At 45.5% G+C, this 18547-nt stretch overlaps 1 protein-coding gene across 3 annotated transcripts in view; it reads left to right on the top strand.

The window, feature by feature from the left end:
- Positions 1-18547, top strand: part of srgap3 (SLIT-ROBO Rho GTPase activating protein 3) — a 208672-nt gene that overhangs the window by 72433 nt on the left and 117692 nt on the right. For 2 of the 3 annotated variants that reach the window (XM_078414391.1, XM_078414389.1), the window contains exons 1-2: positions 13863-14514; positions 15095-15290. In XM_078414391.1, coding sequence (XP_078270517.1) covers positions 14412-14514; positions 15095-15290 — 299 coding nt within the window. In that variant the 5' untranslated portion in view covers positions 13863-14411. Of the gene's footprint in view, positions 1-13862; positions 14515-15094; positions 15291-18547 lie in introns of those variants that run through there. The other variant, XM_078414390.1, reaches the window with a different exon arrangement.

Here is an 18547-nt window from a genome sequence, read left to right as displayed (position 1 = left end):
GTTCGGTAGAAAAGTAAAGCTCTCTCTATTTTTCCTGTGAAACAAACCCAGGCACTGTTCGATACAGGGTAAAGCTCTCACTATGGTGTCCTATCAAATGTTCCCAGAACAAGGACAACACAGGTTTCAGATAGTGTACAGCTCCCTTTACACTGTCCCATCAAACAGTCCCAGGGAAGGCACTGCATGGGTCAGATGCAGAATAAAGCTCACTGCACAATCCCTGGGAGAGTTATGTACAATTATGAGGCATACATAGGGCAGACAGTCAGAACCTTCTTCCAAGGGTGGACATGTCAAAGTCTAGAGGACATAGCTTCAAGGTGAAGGGGCAAAGTTGAAAGAGATGATTGGGCCAAATCTTTTTTTACAACGGGTGGTGGCATTTAAGGGGTCTTTCTAAAGGCAGATGGATATGCAAGGAATGGAGGGCTATAGATCACGTGCAGGCAGATGAGATTAGTTTATCTCTGTATTATCATATCATATCATATCATATCATATATATACAACCGGAAACAGGCCTTTTCGGCCCACCAAGTCCGCGCCGCCCAGCGATCCCCGCACATTAACACTATCCTACACCCACTAGGGACAATTTTTACATTTACCCAGCCAATTAACCTACATACCTGTACGTCTTTGGAGTGTGGGAGGAAACCGAAGATTATGTTTGGCACAGACATTGTGGACCCCTGGGCCAATTCCTGTGCAGTACTTTCCATGTTCTAAAAACAGTGCCAGTGCATGGGTTAGATCCACAGAGTAGAGCTCCCGCGACAATGTCCCATTGATCTGTTTCAGCCCCAACATTCCAGAGGAAAACCTGACTTTTGACTTTTATTTCTCCTCATTACTTACTCTGGATGAAGTTGCTAGTTGTAGCTGGAGGAGATGGTGATGATGTTTTCCTTTATTGCTCCTTATTCAAAAGGAACTGTTGAGGTCCCTGAGTCAGGAGACAAGCATCTAACTCTGACAGATGGGATCTGAGGTCTTTACCCAACAGTTGCCCTGCCCAATCTTCATTTGCAGATGCATAATCCTTTATCAAATTTCAGGTAAATCCTCCACCCTTTTTCATCTACCCAGCTTCCCCTCCACCACCCACCCCCTCCGACCCCCTGGCTGCCCACCATGCATACCTTTCCATTTATCCTGCCGTCCCTGTCATCCAGTTTCTCACTCATCCATTTTCTAATCACACACCCATCCCTACTCTGGGTCACCCCCCCCCCCCTAACTCGTATACCTACCATCACAGTGTCAGAGACCCAGGTGCTCTGGTTTCCTCCCACATCCCAAAGACGTGCTGGTTTGTAGGTTAATTGGCCTTAATAAATTGCCCTGAGTTTGTAAGGAGTAGATATGAAAGTGGGATAACATCGGACTAGTATGATTGATGGTTGGCAGTGGGCCAGTCTGTTTCCATACTGCATCTCATTGTAATTCTTAACAGATTCCACCATTTTCAACTTTTTGTCTTCTCAACCCTTCTCTTCCCCACCAGACTCTTTTGCCAAACAACCAGTCCTTACTGGATCCAGCTATCTCTTGCCAGCTCTTGTCCCACCCTTTCCCCTCACCTCTTTCTACCAGGTATCTCCCAGTCTACCAGTCTGAAGAAGGGTCCCAAACTGAAACGTCGTCTGTTCACTTCCCTCCACAGAAGCTCAGTTCCTCCAGCACTTTTGTTTTGCTCAAAATTCTAGCACCTGCATTCTCTTGAATCGGTAAAATACTATGATTGGTGTGCTAACTTAGAAACCAAGAACTGTGGCACAGCGGTAGAGTTGCTGCCTTACAGCGCTTATAGCGTCGGAGACCCAGGTTCGATCCCGACCACGGGTGCAGTCTGCATGGAGTTTGCACTTTCTTCCTGTGACCTGCGTGGATTTTCTCCGAGATCTTCGGTTTCCTCCCACACTCCAAAGACGTACGTTTGTAGGTTAATTGGCTTGGTAAATGTAAAAATTGTCCCTATAGTGTTATAGGATAGTGTTAATATGCGGGGATCGCTGGTCGGCGCGGACCCAGTGGGCCAAAGGGCCTGTTTCCACGCTGTATCTCTGAATCTAAAACAAAACTAAAGAAAATATGAGAAGTATTAGACCACTCGGCCCCTCAAGCCTATCCCACCATTTGATTATGATCATGGTTGCTCTGCCTCAGGCATCATATCCTCCTCTGTGCCAATTCCTCATAGCTCTTAATTCCCCAATCTTTCAAAAATTTCTCAACCTATCTTTAAATAATCCCTGTGATCGGCCTGCATAACCATCCAGGGTATAGAATTCTAGAGAATCACCAACTTCTGCAAGATATATGTCTCGGTGCTTCAGTTTTAATGACCGCCCTCTAATCTTGTAACTATAAACCTCCTACAAGACTCCCATTATGGAACACCTCAACATCTACCCTGTCATGTTCTTTAAGCATTTTATGTTATATTTCTCAATTAGATCATCCCTCCCCCCCCCCTCCCCCCCTCCCCTCATGCTTCTGAATGCCAAAGATTACAGATTAGTCCATGTTTTGGTGGAAGAGAGTGTGCTGAATTGATTTTGAAGGGCTGCCAAGCCTTTCCTGTGCTGAGTTACTAGGACAATGACTGTAAGCTACCTGATGTATAGCTGGAAATAAAGGAAAAGCCAGAGACCCTTGGGAGACCTGAGTGTGGAGTGCAGCTTGAAACAGCAGCATTAAATCAGGGCGGAAAACAGCACAAACTCCTGGTATATATAAGAAAATAACTGCAGATGCTGGTACAAATTGATTTATTCACAAAATGCTGGAGTAACTCAGCAGGTCAGGCAGCATCTCGGGAGAGAAGGAATGGGTGAGGTTTCGGGTCGAGACCAAACTCCTGGTGCCTGGAGTATCCCAAGGCCAGGATATAAACTGCAGTCATTTCTAGTTGGACTGATACATGCAGGGCACAATGGTAGAAAGAGCTTCAAGATTTTGTCGGCAGCATAGACAGCAAAGAAACATGCCCTTACATGTAACCCCTCCAGCCTTTTCTATCTATCCAGCTACTCCCACCCTCCCCCTCTCCTCCCTCCACAAGGCACACCTTTATTTCCATTGCCCCTATTATGTAGTTCCTTTCCCCTCCACCATCTCCTTCATCCGTTCCTCATGCACCCCACCAAAATGATCATAAACCACCCATGTACACTCATCCCATTTTATTCTCCCCATATTCCCATCAACTCACCCTAGATTCTCCCACTCACTTTGGGGCATTTTACAGCGGCCAATTGATCCACTGACAATTGCACGTCTTTGGGATGTGGGAAGAAACCAGAGCATTCGGAGGAAACTCACACAGTCACAGGGACAACATTTAAACGTCACAAGATTAGCCCCTCAGATCAGGGTTGAATCCAGGATGTGGGAGTCATGAGGTAGCAGCACTACCAGCTGCGCCGCTGTGACACTCTTGTGCCAAATTGCCATTTACTCAGCAATCTGGGGGCCTGTTGATGTTTAATTAGAAAGGCCTAATCAGGATTTTATTAAAAAGGTCAGTGCACAACAGGGGCCTTTCCCCTCTGTCGTTTTCCTACCTGTAACTATACCCCTTGGACCACAACATTCCCTTCTCCCTTCTGTCTTGGACTACAGCAGCCCCTGGGCTACAGTGTCTGGGCCTACACTGTCCGGGCTTAATACGGGACAAGGGCTGTCCCATACGGGACAAACCAATTTAGCCCAAAATACGGGATGTTCCAGCTAATACGACACAGTTGGCAACCCTATTCCACCACCCCCCCCCCCCCCCCGATTCCTCACTGTCATCCAGAACGGGACCAGTCCAGGACCTTCTCCCTTCCTATGTGGGCAGAATAAAAGGGCTTAGCATAGGATTAGTGTGAATGGGTGCTTCATGTTTCTGTACTGTACGACTCAACTGTACAAAACAGGGTTTTTGGCACTACTGCAAACAGCAGCTTGGAGCTTTCTCTCTCATTGTGCGTTGCACCCATTTGTAAAATGATAAATTAGTGCAGTTTCCATCCTACCCTTGTGATATCCCAGGCATTTGCAGCCTGATTTAATCGTACCAAGTGACCTGGCCAGGCCTACCTAACCTAACTCCCAGACCTTCCTCAGTGTATCCAGATACCAGTGGACCAGAACAGTCCACCTCTGTCAGAAATAGTTTGACCCAAAACCAGGCACTCAGTCCAGAACCCACTGCCATCAGTCCCTTCTTATGCCCAGCCTCATGTCATGGACAGGACTGCCCCCCACATCCATCAGTCCTGTTCTTTCCTGCACCACAAATGGATTATCCGTTCTCCCTTTTCCCATTAGTGTGTGAGAACACAGCCCCCAGCGGTGATGGATAAATGAATCCCTGAGGGATCTGAATTTTAAAATCTGGAGGCCAGTATAGGTCAGCAGGCATGACTGAGGTGGGATGGGGCAGATGTGAGCTTTGGAAGGGTTGCTGAGCAGAACCTGGTACATTGTCAGTGGGAAAGAGTGTAGTGTGTGAACACTGTTGTACTGCAACACTTCATGTTGGGTGGGGCTCCACTGGCAATGTAGAGGTGAGATTGATGAATCAAACCTTCCAGTGTGGGGGGGTGGGGGCTGGGGGTGGAGGGGGGGAGGAGGGAGTTGAGAGCAGGTCTGCAAACTGTGCTTACAAGCAACTAAACAATTCCCGATCAGTTTGGGAAGAGGGAAAGTGGGAAAACCTTGGATCACAGATAAATTCTTAAGATCTGTCATGGACTGACGTGCAGTGCTGTCACCATGGTTACAGGCATGTAGGCTGCTGTGCTGAATCCTTTCCCCTACAGAACCATCTTCCAGAGGTCGTTTATACCCTGGATGAACAGACGGAATGAAATTAAAACTGAGAAGCAGTTCTTGAAGTTGAAGAAGGCAGCTGGCCCTTTAATTGTCCAAGTTTTATCCACTTGCCCACAGCCCTTCTCCAACACTTTTGACTGGCCTTTGTGCTAAGGTTTGCCGGCACACATCTGGTTTGAATTTCAGTTCAGAACGCGGTGGGGATGGGGGCGAGGCAAGGGGGGGGGGTGATGTTTGGCTTCCGTGAACAACGCTGATGATTTAATTGCGACAGTGGAGTGGATGGGCTGCCTGCGTCTTGTGCGCACTGAATCACACATTGGCGCCTGTTTAGCCTGTTTACGGCTCCCCAGGGTTGGAGGTCAAGATGCGAGAGAGTCTACTGCTTCTGTTTGGGGCCTCATGTTATTGTGGCTGTGGCTGCCTGGAGAAAAGCCTCCATCCAAGCAGATAATTAAGGCGACGTGCCGCGAAAGTGAATTGGAGAATGGTTGCTGGGGACTGGGTTGGGGAGGGGGGAGGGGGGAGGGGGATACTTTGCAACTAACTTAGGCATGGCCTCTGTGACACTTTTGTGTTAGGCCCCACAATGTTGGGCTCCAAAGGGCAGGCAGTTCACTGCCAAGGATGTTCAGAGACACCACCCTCCGTGCGTCGGAGGTGTCACCCATTCACCCTAATTCAGTGTGGTTGTCCTGTAGCCCCGTGTGGTGCCCATCTCTCCACCTTACACAAAGGAGGGTTTGAGTCTCACTCAGGAGCCCAGATTACATGATCCAGATGGCACTTCAGCGCAGTGAGGCATTTTGGAGGGAAGTGGCATTAAACCAAAGCCCACCTGCTCATTGAAGCCAGAGTAGGTTCCCCAGTGACCGAGTGACCAGTTCACCTGGTGTTGTACCCCTTATCACTCAACCAACGCCTCAACACAGTTAGCTGCTCATTGTCAGGAAATGAACATTATTATCATGAGCATTATTAATCACGTTATTTAAAAAAAAAATATTGTAGAATGTGGGCAAGTCTAGCAAAAGGCCGCAATGTATTGCTTATCCCTGCTTGGCCTTTGAACTGAGTGGCTTGCTCCGCCATTGTAGTCAACCACCTTGCCGTGGTGTGGAGTCACAGATAGGCCTGACTGGGTGAAGGCGCCAGACACCAGAAATCTGTGAACCAGGTTGGTAAATGCAGTGGCTGTGGTATCATCGGTACACAATTTTAAAAATGATTGTGGTGGGGTTTGAACTTGGGATCAAGGTTAAGTCTAGGATTTTGGGGTGTCAGTCAGGTAGTTTAACCACTGCACCCTTGGCCTTCACCTCTGCTACTCTAGAAATATTTATAGGGTGCATACTGTTTAACCCTCCCTTGTTTGAGTCTCTGTTGGGATGACACGTTGCCATTATGCTTGAGAGAAAACAGAGTTTGATGCTATTAATCAATTGCTGCTGATAAATTAGGGACATCTTGATGTCATGACAGTATTTGATGGAATATTACACCCTGACTCACAGCAGACTCACACAGCCCTGAATCAATGCCTTTGATGGAGAAGGAGGAGGAACAGAACCTATAAACTTCCACCAAAAATGAAGATTGGCTGAGAGTGAGCATTCTTGTGCAGTCTGAAGAAGGACCTCGACCTTCTATCCATGTTCTTCAGAGACGCTGTGTTACTCCAGCACTTTGTGTCCTTTTGTGTATTAACCAGCATCTGCAGTTCTTTGCTTCTACATGAAGAGTGAGCATTAGTTTGTTGCCCATTTCTGTGCTATTCCACACCGGTACATTAGCCTCAACAGAGGGTAAGGAGGGAGCTGGCATCTCACACATTGATGGATTTGCTCGACGTCCTAAGATGAGATGTGTTGGCTACACCTTCCACACAGCACAGTGGTTGCCTGCACTTGTGGATCACTGAGTGAATTACTGACACAGCTCTCCCAGTGTGTGTGTGTGTGCTACACAGCACCCAGCCCCCCACACCCTCCCTCCCCCAGGCCCTTCACCTGCCCACCCCTTCCAGACACCCCAGTGTGCCAGCGAGCACAAGGTAGATAGGACGCCATACGGGTCGGTTCAGCTTCCTTCCATCTGGTGGGCAAACTCTCAGCACTGTTACCTAACTCCCTAAGCCACAGGGTTTTATGAAGTTTGGCAACCCTCCCAACCATGGACGTCTTGTAATTTGGATAAACCTGCCAACAGCCAGCATGCAAACATTGCATCGTTAGTGCAGCGTGAAGGCACTGTGGCTTTTCTGCACCATTCAGCTTTACATCATTTAACAATTTAGCAATAGCAGGATGTCCATAGCTTGCTCAGCATTTCCAAATAATTACCTAGAATCTGCAGCAATAGACTAATTACGTTAAACTCCCATTTTCTCTCCCGTCCCGGTCCTGCATGTGATCCAGGCAAAAAATGAAGTATTATAGGGTTAGTCAAGTTCAGTTCATTGCCATATGCACCAGTACAGTGATGTAGATGTACAATGAAAATCTTGCTTGCGGCAGCATAACAGGCAGTCTCGGGCAACGCACAAAAACATAAATTGTACATAAATTACACAAATTCTACAAAGCAGTGAAATGGAAAAGACTGGGCAAAAATGATAAGCCCCTGAAAGGAAGTTCCTTCTATTTCTGACATAAATGCCACAACCTGCCCATCAGACCTTCACGTTTTGGATGTAGCCATCTGGATCACCCAGTTTCCTGCCATTTTAATACCATTTCCCATTTTCACACCTACCTGTCTGTCCTCGGCCTCCCCCACTGCCAGGGTGCAAACCAGATGAACAGCACCTCATATTCTGCCTGGGTCATCGACTAAACATTGAATTCTCCATTTTCAGTTAACCCACTCTCCCTCTGTTCCTTTCTACTCAAGTCCTCTCACATATCCTTCCTCTTTCCAAATAACCCATCCTTAGCCCCCTGTCACTTAGTTTCTTTCCTCTCCCCCATTTGCCCATCACCCACACACTCTTCCCAATGGGTTCTCTATCATGTTCCCATCTACCCACTATCCCTCCTTTTTTTCAGTTCCACTGTTCCTTTCTTATTAGATTGTAGCCCTTTGTTGTCACCACTTATCACTTCCCATCCTCTGTCGCTATCTCCACCACCCTTTCCTCCCCCACCTGGCTCCAACTGACAATCGACCCCTCCTCACCTCAGTCCACCTTTTGCCAGCTCCTAACCTGTCTCTCTCCTTTATCACTGGCCATCTCGCCTCCGATCTTTCAGTCCAAATGAAGAATCTCAATCCGAAATATCAACTGTCCATTTCCCTCCACAGACGCTGTCGACACATTGAGGTCCTCCAGCAGTTTGTTTCATACTCCAGATTCCAACATCTGTAGTCTCTTGTACCTTCAAGTTTACTCGGTCACCACTGGGGTCGAATGTCTGGTTTGATTTTAATTACCACAGTGGTAACCCAGTTAGCCAGTCCATTCACTCAATTCATTTGTGAACTGAAGGACATGAAACATAATCTGAAAGGACACAAAATGCTGGAGTAACTCAGCGGGTCAAGCAGCATCTATGGAGAACATGGATAGGTGACATTTCGGGTTAGGACCCTTCTTCAGACGACCCAAAACGTCACCTACCCATGTTGCCCAGAGATGCTACCTGACCCGCTGAGTTACTCTGGCACATTATGTCCCTTTGTGTAAACCAGCATCTGCAGTTCCTTGTTTCTACGTGAAAACATAATCTGTCTGGGGTGTGATTATGTGCACAGTTTAGCAGACAAACAACAACTCAGGAAGTTCTTACTTTTTACAGGTTTAACTTTGAAACAATTAAATGTTTTAAAAAATCTGATTAGAAATTTGAGTCGGAGTGACCAAAATATCAATAAAAATTAACTGGGTACAGTATTAGATGGAAAGAGATGCAAACTTATACTGTTTTAACAATTAAGATTTGTTCAGTATATTGAGCAGTGAATATTATCAAATCTATAGTGAATCGTTTGGATGTAGGCCCATGCTGAATATGAGTCTCCAGGACTAATAAAAGCTTAGAAATGATTTCAAGCAAATTAAACTGTCATAAACAAGATCGCAAATCTCAATTCCCTGCTTTTTAATAAGGAAACCATTATCGGTCTGTTGTCATTTGTTAGCAATTCAAACATAAACTAGGTTGGTAATAAATTTGCACTTGTTTATACCACAGCTGCTACACATGAGGCAGGTGTGACTCTGAGGATTGCCAATCTAGCCCTGACCACCACCCTGAAGACGGCAGGGGAAGAGAAAAGACATTCTGGCCTTCCATCACACTGGAGGAGACTCACTGTGATGGATGTTTCTTTTTTTTGTTTTGTGTTGGTTTGTGATTGTGTGTGTTATTGCTTATTTTTATTGCTCTTATTGTTGGACTGTGGGTAACGGAATTTCATCCAAAAGACTTGTTTTTTTGGATGACAATAAAGGTTATTCTGATTCTGATTCTGATCCCTCACACGAATTAGGCACAAAATGCTGGAGTAATTCAGCGTGGCAGGCAGCATCTCTGGAGAGAAGGAATGGGTGATGTTTCGGGTTGAGATCAGAGCTCCAAGGCACATTCCTTGTATATGCACATACTTGGCCAATAAACTTATTCATTCATTCATTCATTCATTCATTCATTCGTTCTTCACCCGAATTGCTGGGTATGGGCTGCAATTGTTGCTGCAGTCCTGCAGCACATGCCTTTGCACAAGTAATGCTTCTGATGTTGTTCTGATGTTCTGATACTGAGGTTGTCTCAGTGGAGAAATCCGCTCTGAAAGTATCGGGTCACTGTGATAAGTTGGAATCACAGTCCTGCATGAGAACTTTTAGCAGCTGCTGTAACTAGTGCTGGCTGTACCAGCAGCTCTTCCTGCAAATTAACTTGCACATTTCGTATTGGTACCATGATGGCGCCGTGGTAGAGTTGCTGCCTTACAGCACCGGGTGCTGATTTATGGGTACTGTCTGTACAGAGTTTGTATGTTCTCCCTCGACCGCATGGGTTTTTTCCAGGTGCTCCGGTTTCCTCCCACACTCCAAAGACGTGCAGGTTTGTAGGTTAATTGGCTTTGGTAAAATTGTAAATTGTCCCTAGTGTTCAGGATATTGTTAGTGTACGGGTGATCACTGGTCAGCATGGACTCGGTGGGCTGAAGGGCATGTTTCCGTGCTGTTTCTCATGAGTCTAAAAGTCATAATCATTGACATGTATAACTGCTGGTGTAGAGCATGGGGAAACGTGATTGATGGTAATTTGGTCGCTGGAAAAGAATGCAGCAAAGCAGGTGAGCTTCCACACAGAGCGGTGGGGATGTTGCCTCAAGTGCAGCAAATGCACCGATGCAAGTTTGCAGGCTGTGAGAGATCAGCCCTCATTTCCAGCAGCAGAAAATGGGACCAAATACTTAGCAATTCAGATGAGTCCCCATCCACAACCAGTGCAAGGCAAGCCACAGCTTTTCTTCCCAGAAGGATCTTGCAAAGGACAAGATGGAACATTTATTTATTTGATGTGTGATCCTATTTAGTCACAGTCCCTGGCCCTGCAAGCACTGGGGATGTATGCAATCAGTATCATTGCTACAAATAGAAGCTCCTGTATTCTGGACCTTCACACCAGTTGGCCTCTGTTTAGCTCTCAGAGTAAATACTATCTCTATAAGAAAGTTGTGAATATGGGTAAGTCTTTGGGGAAGGTACTAAGTTGGGTACTAAGGCAAATTACAGCAATACTAGGCAGGAGATAGGGAGAGTATACTAGGAGCAGTTGTTATGAGGTAAGTCAACATCTGACATGTGAGAGTCAATTAAAGACCAGCTGATCAGAGTTGAGCACTGGCATATTGCAGCAAGGATAAGGGTGGCAAATAAGGGAGCCCTGGATGACCAAAGCGGTTGTAAGTTTGGTCAAAAAGAAAAATGAAGTGTTTTTAAGATTTAGAAAGATAAAATCAGACAGGGCCTTTGAGGAATATAAAATGAGCAGCAAAGGACTATTAGAAGAACCAAAAGGGGCCATGAAATGTCATTGGTGAGTCAGATTTAAAAAAATCAAAAGGCTTTTTATACGTACATTAAATACAAGAGGGTAACTTATGCTTGGAGTCAGAGGATGTAGGCGAGTTCTTAAATAAGTATTTTGCATCAGCATTCAGCAAGGAGAAGGACTTGGAGGATAGTGAGATCACCCATGTGGAGTACTAATATAGTTTAAGATCAAGAAGGAGGTGGTGATGGGGCTCGAAGAGCATTAAAGTGGATAAATCCCCAAGATCTGTTCTGATCTACCCCAGGTATTTGAGAGAGACAAGAAAGGAGATTGCAAGGGGATTGATGAAGATCTATGTTAAATGTTAAATGCACTAAAGATCATTGTTCTGCCCATAGACTGGATGCCGCTGTTCATGGACCTCTTTGAGGTACATGCAGCTTTCACAGGCAAGCAGTTCACCTTGTTGAACTGTTAATGAATCATCGAGTCATACATCATGAAAACGGGCCCTTCAGCGTAACTCGTTCATGCTGACTAGATGCCCATCTAAGCTAGTCCCATTTGTACACATTTAACCCATATCCCTCTAAACCTTTCCTATCCATTACCTGTCCAACTGTCTTTTAAATGACTTGGGAATAGGTTGACTTGAGGTCCACCCTGTGTTGGTCATCGGGTTGGGTTGGGTTAAGGTGACAGTGGTCTCTGGCACTGCAGAGTCAATCCCTGAACTCACATCATACTCTGAGCACAAAGGAGGCTATTCAGCCCATCCAGTCCATGCAGACTCCATGTAGGAACAATCCAGCCAGTCCCCTGCCTCATAGCTCAGTTAACACTTCCTGTTCGTCTTTCTGAGCTTACCTTTGAACAATACAATTGATTTTGACACTACTACGGCCCTGCATTCTAGACAGCAAACAATATTTTTTTTAAAGATTGCCGTCAGGTTAATTTTGGTTCTTTTGCCAATTATTTTCATTCTGAGCTCCCAGGGTCTGGACTCCTTCACCAATGGGAACAGTGTCTCTCTATTTACTCAATGTAAATGCTTCACAATTATAAATACCTCCGTCAGATCCCCCCACAGCCTTTTGTTTCCTGCCTCTTCACACAACAAAAGCCCCTCATCCCTGTAATCATTTTAGTCAATGTCTCCTGCACCCTCTCCAAATCCTTTAAACCTTTCCTAACCAATGGTACTTTGAAGGCAGAACACAAAATGCCGGTTGTGGGCAAATCAATGTTTCATGAAGGTCCAACATGAGCTCCTTACCCTCTACCCTGTTTACGAAACTGGGGATCCAGAATGCCTTTTTAATTTCCTTTAAATTACTTGGGAATGATTTGCTTTTAAATGAGTTGCCTTTTCAATCCTTCCAATCAACTTTTCAGGAATGTTGCACATTTACCCCAGATCTCTCTTGTGCTCTTTTTAGAATTTGTCTCTTTGCATCCTTCCTACCAAATTATAAGGCTTGTTGTTCTCAACCTTAAATTGCATCTGCCACCTACCTAGCCATTCCACCAGCCTGTCTACATCTTTTTGGGCTGTTATTGTCTTCCCAGCTCACTGCTCCTCCAAGTTACGCAACACCTGCAGATTTAGGGATTCTGCACCCAAGTCCCCCTGATCTGGATAAACAAGTAATGATCCTTGAACCAATTCTAGAGATCTCCACTGTACACTTCCCCACTGTCCAAAAACATCAGTCTTAAAACATGACTCTCTCTTCGCTGTTATTAAATAATTTTTTCTATCCATGCCGCTTTTATTTCAAGACCTTCAACTTGATGGCAAGCCTATTATGTGACACCTTTCTCAATACCATAATATATCCTCCTCCAGTGCCATAGTGAGGCCCACCGGAAATTGGAGGAACAGCACCTCATATTTCGCCTGGGCAGCTTGCAGCCCAGCGGTATGAACATTGACTTCTCCAACTTTAGATAGTTCCTCTGTCCCTCTCTTCCCCTCCCCCTTCCCAGATCTCCCACTGTCTTCCTGTCTCCACCTATATCCTACCTTTGTCCCGCCCTCCTGACATCAGTCTGAAGAAGGGTCTCGACCCGAAACGTCACCCATTCCATCTCTCCTGAGATGCTACCTGACCTGCTGAGTTACTCCAGCATTTTGTGAATAAATACCTTCGATTTGTACCAGCATCTGCAGTTATTTTCTTACACCATAATATATTAGATCAACTACACTTCCCTCACCAACCCTGTCACCTAGTTCATCAAAAAACTCTGTTTTTTCTTTCTCCGATTAATTCACACTTCTCCAAGAGAGAGCAGATTCAGTCCCTATTTATTACTTCCAGAATGTTCCTGTCACCAGGGACAAAATGACTGGTTTGCACCCATTCAACTACATGGTTTTCAAATATAACTTGTTAGAGAGCAGCATCCAATAATCTTGCACATAGATTCCAGGCTCGCTAAGTTAAGGGCTGCATAAATTTGGTTTGATTTGAGACCTTTTGAGCAATACATATGGAACTTGGCACCTCATTTCTGAATTCTCCAGTGTGAAGGTCCTCCAATGTGGAAGCTCAATATGGTGTCTGTTTTAGACATGGAATCATTGATATACCAGGAACTGATTTCAGGGGCTTTTATATTTGGGTTAAGGAGCTGGGTCAATTTCATGTTTGCTTCCGTCGGGGCTGGAGGATTTTACTATCCCTTCCAATTTAATGTCCGTTACAGAAGTTGCAGGATCTGGTCTCCATTCTGAGACCACTGGTTCTCCATTTCTGTGCCAAACGCTTGTGGTCATGCAGCAGCAGTTTGGTTCCGTTCAATGGCTCCTCACTCTCCCCAATGCTAGGCTTCCAGCTCATTGTATGCAGGTTTCCATTCCCACCTCCGGAATACAGCCGACTAACGTGGCAGTGCAATGTGAGAAGGGGGCGGCGTTGCCATGGTAACAGGCCTTGTACTGCGTGTCAAGGGGAAGACCATGATGCATCATGCCATTTACTCTGCAAATTTATTCTTCTCCATCCTTGTGTGTGGTTGCACAGAGCAGGTTTGTTCCGTTGGGAACAGCAGTGAGTCTCACAGGCAAAGCACGAGTGGATCCATCCAGGCATTGCTGGGCTACACCAGCATCACTGTCATTTGGGCTCCACACCGTCGGCTCAGGGAAGTGAGGCTTTCCTACCAACGCAATAGACCGAGGAAAGAAGATAGAGCTTGGCTGTGTTATGGACTTGTTCAAATAACCTGCTGCCTTTCATCGCTGAATAACCTGCTGTTTCTCATCGCCTCTCTCAGTTGAATAACTTGTTGCTTTTCATTGTCAATGACTTTGCTTCTCATCACCAAATAGCCTTTTGCTTCCTGTTGAACAGTCTGCTACCTCTCAGCTTTGACTAGCCTGCTACCTCTCATCATTGAATAGTCGTCTGCCTCACATCATTGAATAGCCTGCTACCTTTGATCACCGAATAGCCTTCTGCTTCGTCATTGAATAGCCTGTTGCCTCTCCTCATTGACTAGCGGGCTGCCACTCATCGTTGACAAGCTTGCTGCCTCTCTTCGTCAAGTAGCCTGCTGCCCCTCATCATGCGGGACAGGCATTTGGCTGAGGTCCCAGTGGGCTGCTGGCGGCTGTGGAAGCGAAACCTGGGAAAACTCGACAGGTTCAAGATCAGGAAGGAGAACAAGGGTAAATTTCTATCAGCCGTTAGCCGATGCACCTCCGAAGTGCAGGGGAAATCAAGTGAAGCTTCTCTGCTCAACAGAATTACTTCCTGCCTAAGGAACCAGCCGCACTTAATGGGTGGAACTCTTGCTTGTGTGTCAGAAGTCTGTAAATTCAAGTCCCACTTGAGAGACGTGATTGATAATGCAGGCTGACGCAGTGCACCAGAGAGAGGTTGATGCACTGTGTGGGCTGCCATCCTTTCTCTGAGATACAAAACTAAAGCTGCCTGGGGAGCAAGGTGGACATCGATCTCACTGTAATCATAGGAAGGAATGTCAGGACACTCCTTCTGTTTAGTCTTCACCTCTTTACCAAGCACGTATATAAGATTACCTGGCCATTTATAGCATTACTACTTGTGTGATTTTGCTGTGCTGTAAGCTGTGTGTTTCTTCTCCTCTAAAAATGACCATATTTTGGGAATCCTGAGTTGTTGTGAGCTGCCATAGACATATAACTGTTCCATTTCTTTCACTCCCCCCCCCCCCCCCCCCCCCGCCCACCACCAGTGTTAATGGATAATTTCTCATCTCCATTGTAGAAATCCGAGCACAGTTGACGGAGCAGCTGAAATGCCTGGAGCAACAATCGGAATCTCGTCTCCAGCTCCTGCAGGACCTACAGGAATTCTTCCGGAGGAAGGCGGAGATCGAGGTGGAGTATTCCCGGAGCCTGGACAAGCTGGCCGAGAGGTTTGCGGCCAAGATCCGCAGCTCCAAGGAGCACCAACAGTTCAGGTGAGCTATCCTGGGGAACCCGCCCTCCGGATAAACCACTTCTGCCCTATCTCTGCAAACCTTGGTAAAGATCTAAGGTTGGTGGCTTTAGGATTGCACAGTGTTGAAACACAAGGTGGGGTGGCAAGATAAGGCAGTGAGCTTGGCACCTACAGTAACTAGGGGCTATGAGGGAGATTAGATAATTCAGGTACTGGAATGATTGAGAGATTGTCCAATTGTCCTTGTGAAGGGAGAACAAGATAAAGCAGAGCTTTGTTAATCTATTTTCATTTTTCACAGCTAGTAGAGTTCATTTCTGTATTTCCTTATTATATAGAAAGGCAATTTGGCCGATCGATCTGTGTCATCTCACAGAGCCACCCCATTCTCCCATTAATTCTCCCTGTAATCTATCATTAATAATCGGATGGGGGAATAAAAAGCATTTATACCTCACTGATGGGCATCCATCATCCAGCACTAACCAGAGATGTAATGCTGAGGCTTGAGAAGGTGCATTTGGAGTACTGTGAGCAAATTTGGGCCCCATTTCTGAGGAAAGATATGCTGACTCTGGAGAGGACCCAGGTTTACAAGAATGATTCCTTGCATATGATGAGCGTTTGACAGCACTGGGCCTCTACTTGCTGGAGTTTAGAAGGGTGTGGGGGGGACCTCATTGAAACTTACAAAATAATGAAAGGCATAGATAGAGTGGATGTGGAAAGGATGTTTCCACTGGTGGGAGAGTCTAGGACCAGAGGTCATAGCCTCAGAATTAAAGGGTGCTCTTTTAGAAAGGAGGTGAGGAGAAACTTCTTTAGTCAGAGGGTAGTTAATCTGTGGAACTCATTACCGCAGAGAGTTGTGGAGGCCGTCAGTGGATATTTTAAGACACATTCTTGATTAGAACGGGTGTCAAGGGTTATGGGGATAAGGCAGGAAAATGGGATCAGGAGGCAGAGATCAGTCATGATTGAATGGCGGAGTAAACTCAATGGGCCAATTGGCCTAATTCTACTCCTATAACTTGTGAACATGAACTAAACCTATATCAATCAACAGCACTTCCCATTTCCCACAGAATCTAGTAGAGAACATGCATTCACAAACAATTACAAAAGGGTAAAGGGAGACTTAGGTGTGAGTGGAGAACATCCAAAAAGGTGCTTACAGATGTGCACATTTGGACGTGGAGCTTCAGAGCAAGGGGAGTGATGCAGTCCTGGGGGTGTATTGAGCATGTCTCTGAGATGCACTTACTAAATTGGAACTTCACTTCCCCAGCACACCTAAACGTGATCTGTTTGACCAGAGTTGGGGTGGGACAGAAATGATTGGACCATTGACAGTAAAGATGCTGCTGAATATTAGCATGAACTGATACCCATATTAGTGCTGAGTGAAATAGATCATTCTCAAATATCACTGCAGTAAAAAGCCAGGCAGCAGCCTTTCCAGGGATCACTTTCTTTGTTAACGCTTAGTGTAAAGAGGTTTGGCAGCACTGTAGACAGTTCTTGCAGTAGGAATGGAGGGGGCTGAGAGGCATAGATAGTCACAGTCTTTTACCCATGTTAGGGGAGTCTAAAACTGGAAGACAGAGGTTAAAGATGATTAGGGGAAAGATTTTAAAAGGACCTAGGGGGGAAAATTTGCTCGCAGGGTTTGGTGGGTAAATGGATCGAGGTGTCAGAGGAATTGTTTGAGGTGAATAGAATTACAATGTTTAAAAGACACTTGGTCCTGGAGAGGAAAGGTTTGCAGGGATATGGGCCAGGTTGCAGGCAAGTGAGACTAGCTCGGTTAGGCAACTTGTTTGGCATGGACGAGTTCGACTGCAGGGCCTGTTTCTCTGCTGTAATACTCTATGACTTGGATTACAGTAGAGCACAATTTGTGCCTCCACACTGTTCCCAATAAAATAATTACCACAGTAGTCTGTGCTGTTGACTTCACCTTTGTCAGTTTGGAGAGTAGACTCCATGTGGCTTCAGCTGCCACATCATATCTGCATCATATCTGCAGTGCAGAAACAAGACTCTCGGCACAACAGCACCGTGTTATCGGGAATTAACAGCTCATAATATGGAACTTGCTTTATGTCATCTTACCAGAGCAACAAAGCTAATGTCGCCAAAGGTGTATAGGTTGGTAGGTTAATTAGTCACTATAAATTGACCTGAGTAGGTTAGTGGATGGTAGAAACTGGGGGGAGTTGTTGGGAATGTATGGAGAATAAAATAGGATTTGTGTAAGATTGGTGCAAATGGGTAACTTGATAGATGGCATGGACATGATGGGCTGAAGGGCCTGTTCCCATGCTGCATGTTTTTCTGGGTCTACATTCTGCAAACTGAATTCCCAACTAACCAACCCCTTCTCATCTACTGCATCAAACACTGATCCCCCTCCTGACCCAAACGACATTAGGAGGTTGTGGAGAGAGTTTGTGGCTTTGAGAATAGTGCAGGAGGTTAACCACAGAGGAACTAGTACCACGTGGCAAATTGTAGGATTCCACAAGCTGTGTGGCCAGGTTCAGTTCCAAGCACAACTCTCACTCGTGAACCCCACGTTCTCACGACCAGGAGCTTAAAAAGGCAGCCAGCATCATCAGAGACCCACATCATCTTGGCCACACAGTCATTTCACTCCTGCCATCGGGAAGAAAGTACAGGAGCCTGAAAACTAATGTCCAGGTTCAGAAGCAGCTTCTTCCTTACAGCCATGGGGCTATTAAACACTACAATCTCAAATAAGCTCTGAACTACATAGACTATTATTGTTATTATTACACTATTATCGTTTGTTTTGTATGTGTACTTGTGTGTACATATATATGTGTGTGTATATACACATGTATATATACACACACGCACATATATATAATATATATTGTGTGTATGTGTGTGTATATATATGTGTATATGTGAGTATGTATAAACATACTGAACATTTTTCTCGTTATATTGTTTACAGAGTACTATGTTGACATATTCCTGTGCTGCAGCAAGTAAGAATTTCATTGTTCTATCTGGGACATCTATATACTAAAACTCTCGTTTGTTCGCTTGTTCCTGAACTACAGTCAAACGGCACATTATAGTGCGACAATTTTAGGCCCACCTTACTCACTGTCGTCCCGTGGCCCTCTGAAAGAAGTTTCATTGAAATCGGTGTTATATCTTTAAAATTATTCACATTTTAATGTTAAAAAAAATGCGCATGCGCACTTGGGCCTCCGTTGATCTGGTACTTACGTAAGATGGCCG

This window comes from Rhinoraja longicauda, chromosome 17, assembly GCF_053455715.1.
Source record: "Rhinoraja longicauda isolate Sanriku21f chromosome 17, sRhiLon1.1, whole genome shotgun sequence".
NCBI classification, from domain to species: Eukaryota; Metazoa; Chordata; class Chondrichthyes; order Rajiformes; family Arhynchobatidae; genus Rhinoraja; species Rhinoraja longicauda.
Note: the sequence above shows the minus strand (reverse complement) of the source record. Positions and strands in the feature narration are given on the sequence as shown.